The sequence below is a fragment of the Puma concolor genome, chromosome B2 (genome assembly GCF_028749965.1).
Source record: "Puma concolor isolate L17-30 chromosome B2, mPumCon1.1.hap2, whole genome shotgun sequence".
NCBI classification, from domain to species: domain Eukaryota; kingdom Metazoa; phylum Chordata; class Mammalia; order Carnivora; family Felidae; genus Puma; species Puma concolor.
Window position 1 is genome coordinate 31,165,383 of NC_141671.1, and position 6,651 is coordinate 31,172,033.

Below are 6,651 nucleotides of genomic sequence, written 5' to 3' on the forward strand. Positions count from 1 at the left end.
CAAAACGACACTACATTTTCATTCTGTATTTTATTACTGAAATACATTGTCCTACCCACACCCCCACACAATAAAAATCTTACCTAGATTCCCCATCTTTCCCCTCAGCCCCCCAGTCAGCCCTACACAAGTGCTCCAGGATTCTCTGCCCACTGGCCATTTTGGAGTGTGTCCATTGGGTAGCCACGTGGAAACCACCTGGTGCCTTTGTGGAGAAAATAGAGGGGGGGCACAGAGCCCCAGGAGGGGCTTATTTGAGGGCCTTGGCCACTTGCTCGTAAGCCAGCTCGATCTCCTCATCATCTGGACAGGTGGAGGCAAACTCTTCCCGAGCATAGGCATTGCGCAAGTATCGATGCACTCCGCGGAACACCTCTGGGATGGAGAATCCCCTGTACTTCTTACATACCACCTGGGGGTGCAGAGAGGAGAGGGACCAACATGTTAGCCTCAGGGGAAGCCACAATGGCTCTTGGTCTTTCCCTTCTCCCAAGGCTTACATGATAAAATCTAGCCTTCCTGTCCAGGCATTCAAGAACCTCTACTATCTGGCTTCTCTTCCTGTAATTCTTATCTCCCATATGAATCATTTTCTCCAATGGGCTTTCTAACGCCTCGCTTTCTCCTACTGTCTTCACCCTTCCTCTCCATTTACTGAAATCCTGGTCATTTATAACCTGTTCCTTTTCAGACCACCCCATTCCATGGTGCCACTTCACTCCTTGATTATATTGAGATATAATTCACAAATCATAAAATTCTCCTCTTGAATTTCCACAATAACTTTTGTCCCTATTTTTCATTTGGCTTTTATCATGTATTTTTTTTTTTAATTTTTTTTTCAACGTTTTTATTTATTTTTGGGACAGAGAGAGACAGAGCATGAATGGGGGAGGGGCAGAGAGAGAGGGAGACACAGAATCGGAAACAGGCTCCAGGCTCTGAGCCATCAGCCCAGAGCCTGACGCGGGGCTCGAACTCACGGACCGCGAGATCGTGACCTGGCTGAAGTCGGACGCTTAACCGACTGCGCCACCCAGGCGCCCCTTTTATCATGTATTATTAATTCACTTTCATGTGAATGTTTTATCTTCCCAGCTAGATTTCAAATCCTTTGAGAGCAAGAACCAATCATTGTACATCTTTGTGTCTTTCAGCGTCCAGTACACAGTTTTCAATACAGAGGTCTGTAGCAGACTGACATTAGGCCCATGTTTCACAAACTAAACCATAGCTTTGAGGCTAAGACAAAAACATGGGAACCGGCAGTTTTCATCTTTCATCACAAGAGGAAGTAGAGACTGATGCTATAAAAAGAGTTAAAGCTCTGATTTTAGGAAAAGCCTGCTTTGTCTTATCTGGGGATTTGGCAGTGACAGAGATAGGAAGAACACTCTTGATAGCAATACTGGGATATGTTACTCTCGGCCAATCTGCTGCACCCACAGCCTATGTCACGGAATGTAATTCTCTCAAGCCCTGGTCTGCAGCAATGGCTGCCGAGAAGGAATGGGGTAGTATCTGCTATTGGTAGCAATCCACAGAAACCATCCCAAGAAAGAAACCACCTTAGGAGTGGTTGTCATGGGAAACCTGTGTGGGAGCTTCTTAAAGAGCCATCCAGCGGCCACCTTCTACACCTACAATGACCACCCACCTGCACTATGTGGAGCTTTGGCAACAGGTTGCAGTCAGCCAGAGTGAGCTCATTGCCATCCAGAAACTTCCTCTGAGAGATACCCTCATCCTCAGCACTGGTCTCATCCACTTCTTCGGGGAGAGGGGATGTCAAGTAATTGTCTAAAACTTTCAGGGCTTTCAGGAGCCCCTTCTCCAGATCTGTGCAAGAAAGGGGAATTGGTAAGAACATCAAAAGATCAACATAGTCCAGGAGGACCTAGGGAGTGGAGGGTGAATGAATACTAATGGTGAGGCCAGTCCAAGAGAATAATACCTAACACGAACGTAGTTTTCCATGTGTTATTCTAAGCACTTTACACACAACAACTCATCTAATTCTCACATCAACCCATGAAATAGGTATTGCTATCCTCATTTTATAGATCTGGAAATGGATTTACAGAGAAATTAAATGAATTGCTCAAAGTCACACAGCTAGTAGTGTTTGTACTCAGGTAGTCTGGATCTAGAGTTACTGTTCTTAAGCACAACCTATTCTGCCAGAAAACAGACCAGCAGCTAACCCAACTAATGTCCCCAGTGGGGCTGGAGAGACTAGGTAAGAAATGAGAGAAGCTTAAAGTCACAGCCATCATAAATACAAAGAAATATGGGGCTTAAGTAAAAGTAAGGTGGCTGGGGCGAGAGGCAGTGAAGGTTTGCCAACATCTGCTCCATCTCCCTGACAGCTGAATTTCCAGGTGCTCCTAATGTTTCCCAATCCATAGATCTTCTCCATTACTCCTAGGACCCTGGCCTCCAACCCTTGAAACTCACTGTCATTGAGTGCTGGGTTGGAATTCTTGATGTAAGCAGAAAATTTGGCAAATATGTCCAGCCCAGCCGTGTTGGATTCAGGGTTCAGAGCTGCCAACTTGGGGTACCTGAAAGCCAATGGAAGAAACAGGATAAGATATCTTCCGGGAAGGAGCCTCAGCTCCCCTGCTCTAGCCCATCACCATTCCCATTTTCCATTTCTTCAACACCTCTTTTTCCTAGAGTCTCCCAGTTACCCACTCCCTCCTTTCCAAGTGCCCTTATACCTGGGAGGGCACAGCACGGCCTCCAGAAACTCCTCAATCTTGTTGGTGTCTGTGTGCACTTCGGTGCCATACAGCAGGAATGGGAGCTGCCCTCCTGGGCACAGCTTCTGTACTGTCTCAGTCCGCCTGGAGAAGAGGCCAGGCATCAGGACAGGAAAAGGGGGTCAGGGAGAACCAGAAAGGGGAGATGGAGGGATGTGGGAAGAAAAAGGAGCTGGGGGGGGGGGTGAAGGTGCAGGATGAAGGGCTAGGATTAGGTGAGTGTATGTGTGTGCATATATGTGTGCACATATGTGTGCACCAGGGGTGTTTAGAGGAACAGAAATTGGCCCACCTCTTGGTGTCAACAGTGGTGACGTTGAAGGTGACTCCCTTGAGCCAGAGTACCATGAACAGTCTCTGGGAGAAGGGGCAGTTCCCAATCTTGGCCCCATCACTGCCAGCCTGAAAAGCAACCCCCACCCCAAAGTTAGGCCTGGTACACCCCACCCAACCCCAGGCCATTCTCTGAACCTCCTACTCCCAGATCTAGCTGTTTTCTGCCTCATCATAACATTCAGTCTCACCAGTTAAAGCTCCCCCAAGAAGTGGGCTCTCCACTCTGGAGGTAGAGCAAACCTAGCGCAGATCGCTGGGAACATTTTCTGCAAAGGGCAACTTCTGGTTCCCCAGAGGGGTCAGGACAGGTGGGAATGAGGCAGAGGGATGGGGTTTTGGAGAACTTGGAGGATCTGGACCATAGAGAGGGAAGACTAAACAGTAATGCAGTTTTCTATATGCTATTCTCAGCACTTTACATACAAACACTTATTTAATCCTCACATCCATAGAGAGGGACTTGGTAGGTTAGAGGCCTGGATTCCTGGATTCCTGAACGGAGTAGAGTCTGCAGATTGGCAAGGTGCAGCAGGGTTTGGAAGCCAGGGTTCTGGTTCTTTATGTCTCCACCAAGCTGTTTCTGGCAGCCAGGTAGGGGAGTCAAGGGGCCCAGAGCCTCACCCTAAAGATGTAGAGGGCTTTGCAGAGGGGGGCTGCCCTCTAATTGGCAAGTGGTGACCTCATCTCCCAAGGGACCTCCCCCTAGGCTGAGGGTGATTCATCTCACTGTGTCTCCGGTATTAGCAGCTTCCTTCCTGGCAAGGAGTGGGGGCAGGGACCTGTGAGGCTGAGGCCTGGGCAGCGGAGGGCCACCTCCCTCTTCCCCACACACTACTTGCGGGATCTCCCAGCACATGGCCCGTAGCTGCAGATAACTGTCCTCACACAGGACCCAGGGCTCTGTAGAGCAGCCTCACCCAGGAATAAAAATAGCCCTTGAGGCGAGTATGAGTGAGGTGGGGACCACACCTAAGGGGGGGCGGGCCCAGGCACGGCTGGGCACAGGGAGAGGGAATGGCTTCCCGAGAAGCCCCAAGCATAAAGAAGGGGGAAAGCGGCAGGACGCACAAAGAAGGAGGAACAAAGAGGGGGAAGTGGAGAGAAAGGCGGCAGGAAAGTGAAGGGTGGGGAGAATGTGAAAACAAGGAGACACAGATGGAGAGGGAGGTGCAGAGATGAGGTCCAGGATTGGGTAAGAATGCCCTGGAGTGGGGAGGGGAGCAGAGCAGCAACGGTGGAGTCTGCGGTCTGTGTTTTCATATTCTCAAAGGCCAAAGGACCACCGCTCTTCATCCACACCCACAGAGAGAGGAGAGAGTTGGGGCGACTCTTTTTCTCCTGTTTCTAAAACCCCCAAACCATGAATGCCCTAACCCAGGCTTCCCCCTCCTTCTGATACCTCTCTCCACCTATCCTTGTGGGAGCCCCAGCTAAACTCGCATCTAGCGACCTCCTTTTTTCTGGCTTCTGCAAGTCCCTGGCACCCTTCCGGACCCACCCCATCTCCAGCCCCGCTGCTATAACTCCACTTCCACTCTCTCACTTCCTTCCACCTACCAGTCCTTCCCCATGGATCCCCTCTCGGCCTCCCTTACCACACCCTCTCCCTTGAAACCTACCTTGCCACACACACACACTTGCACATTTCTCCAAGTCTCCCCCCAAGACACTCCTCACTATGGTCTTCTCATAGGACCACCCGTCCTGATGTTTCCCTCTGACCCTCCAAACCCTGTTGGGTCCCACTGCACCATTCTCCCCCAGTCTTTCCTATCCGACCCTTCCCCCAGCCTCGTCAATATTCTCAACTCCTGGGAACCCTCCTAAGGCTGCTGGAAACTTCTACAAACTTTTCAGGATTGGGCATAGAATTCTCATTACCACCCCCCCACACAAACACACACACGACAATTGTCTTCCCTTTCCGAAGCCACCCCCCCCCCCCAACACACACACACACGCACACACACTAAAGATTGCACGTGGGGTTGGGGAGGGGGTCAAGGAGGGAAGAGATTGGGGAGTTAAGGCTGGAGCGGGGTAAAGATGAGAGTTGCCTTCCAGGAATTGGGAAGCTGGCCTAGGAGGGAGAAGGTGTTCCTACCTTCACGAACAATTCGACCTGCGGTTGTTCTTCAGCCATAGTTGCGACGGGGACCAGGAAGCGGTCGGCGCTGGGGAACTGGGAGGGGCCCGGGCCAGGGAAGGCGGGTCTCACAGGCAGGGATTCTCTACCCCCAGACCTAGGGCTGTCCCTTCGGCGCAGCACAAGCCGGATCAGACCCGCTTACACGAGACGCGACCTCCCCACCAGCCCAACGTACCCCGCACCCCGCTCCTCCAGCTCTATCCCCTCCCGGGCTAGATCGGGGAGCCGCTGACTCACGGGCCGGGCCCGCCCCGCCCTGAACCTGGGGAGGGACTGGAGGGGGAGGGACTCGACGATCTAGGGAGTAGGTCCAGAGGGGAGATCCTCAGGTCTCTTCGAGGATAAGGGATGGGGGTGTTAAAGAGAGGGAATCCTGGGAACCTCCTCGTTTCTCCGCCAGTCTCTTTGAACACAGGATTTTTTTTTCCTGCCTCAGTTTCCCTGCTGCATTAATCAGAGGACACTCGCACTCCTCCCTCACACGAGAAACAACATCAGCAGCTTGGTCAAGCCCATGAGGGTCTAGGGAGGGAATTTTAGAATGTGAAGGTGGTCGTTTATTCCTTTTTCCATATTCCTTCCAGACTCCAGGAGGACAGGGACCTGGAAATGGACACTGAGATTGGGGGAAGAGAGTGGTGAAAGGTAGGGCAGGGGATGGGAAGGGAGACAACCAGGCCTTGTGCTAGGGAAACAAGAAGCTGAGCCAAGGGGCCTGGTCACTGGGGGAGGTCTGCTCCTCCTCAGTAGCCTGGTCAGCTTTAATACTTCCACTTCTGCCCCCATTCTGGGCCCCTTCCTGTGTCCCTTGTCCTTCTCTGACTGATTGATTGAAGATGGAAGAAGCGGGGAAGGGTGGGATTTTTATGGCCACAGAATAGAGCTGCACTGATCCTGGAGGGGATGGTAGCTGGTCCTATTATGGAAGAAAAAAAGCAAAGATCAGATGGAATAATGTAAGTGGAGTCCTTGGGGACACAAATAAGTAGGGAGGCAGAGGAAGAGTAGCTTGATTTTTGAGGTTCTGTCAAACTCTTTATGATCTGCTGAAAAATGGCTTAATAATACATCCTCCAAACTGGATATATTCCAGCCTCCATATCCTGAATCTCCCTCCTACCCTACCATACCTTCTCTTTCTTCCTCACCACTTGCTCACAAGAGACCTACAGTTCCAGAAAAACATGGTGGAGTGCAAGCATATAGGAGCAAAACAGGCCTTGACACTTAAAGAAAGGGAGAGACTTGGGGGAGGACTGGGGCAGAGTGAGAAACATGCTCCTGGAAACTAACAGTTAGTGGTTTCCTCTCCTGCTTCCTTTTCTGTGGGTTTTCTCCTCTCTGGGGGAAGGCCTATCTCTCTCCTCCCTAGAGAGGAGATATATTGTGTTTGCTTCCTTG

At 51.0% G+C, this 6,651-nt stretch overlaps 1 protein-coding gene across 1 annotated transcript; it reads right to left on the bottom strand.

The window, feature by feature from the left end:
* Positions 1–15: 15 nt before the first annotated feature.
* On the bottom strand, positions 16–5,473 carry CLIC1 (CLIC family member 1). The gene is made up of 6 exons (XM_025917198.2): positions 5,206–5,473; positions 3,058–3,167; positions 2,724–2,849; positions 2,458–2,564; positions 1,658–1,839; positions 16–412 (listed from the first exon to the last, which is right to left on the bottom strand). Exons 1-6 carry the CDS (start codon positions 5,242–5,244, stop codon positions 251–253), a joined length of 726 nt encoding a protein of 241 aa, XP_025772983.1. The 5' UTR covers positions 5,245–5,473; the 3' UTR covers positions 16–250.
* Between the last annotated feature and the right edge of the window lie 1,178 nt (positions 5,474–6,651).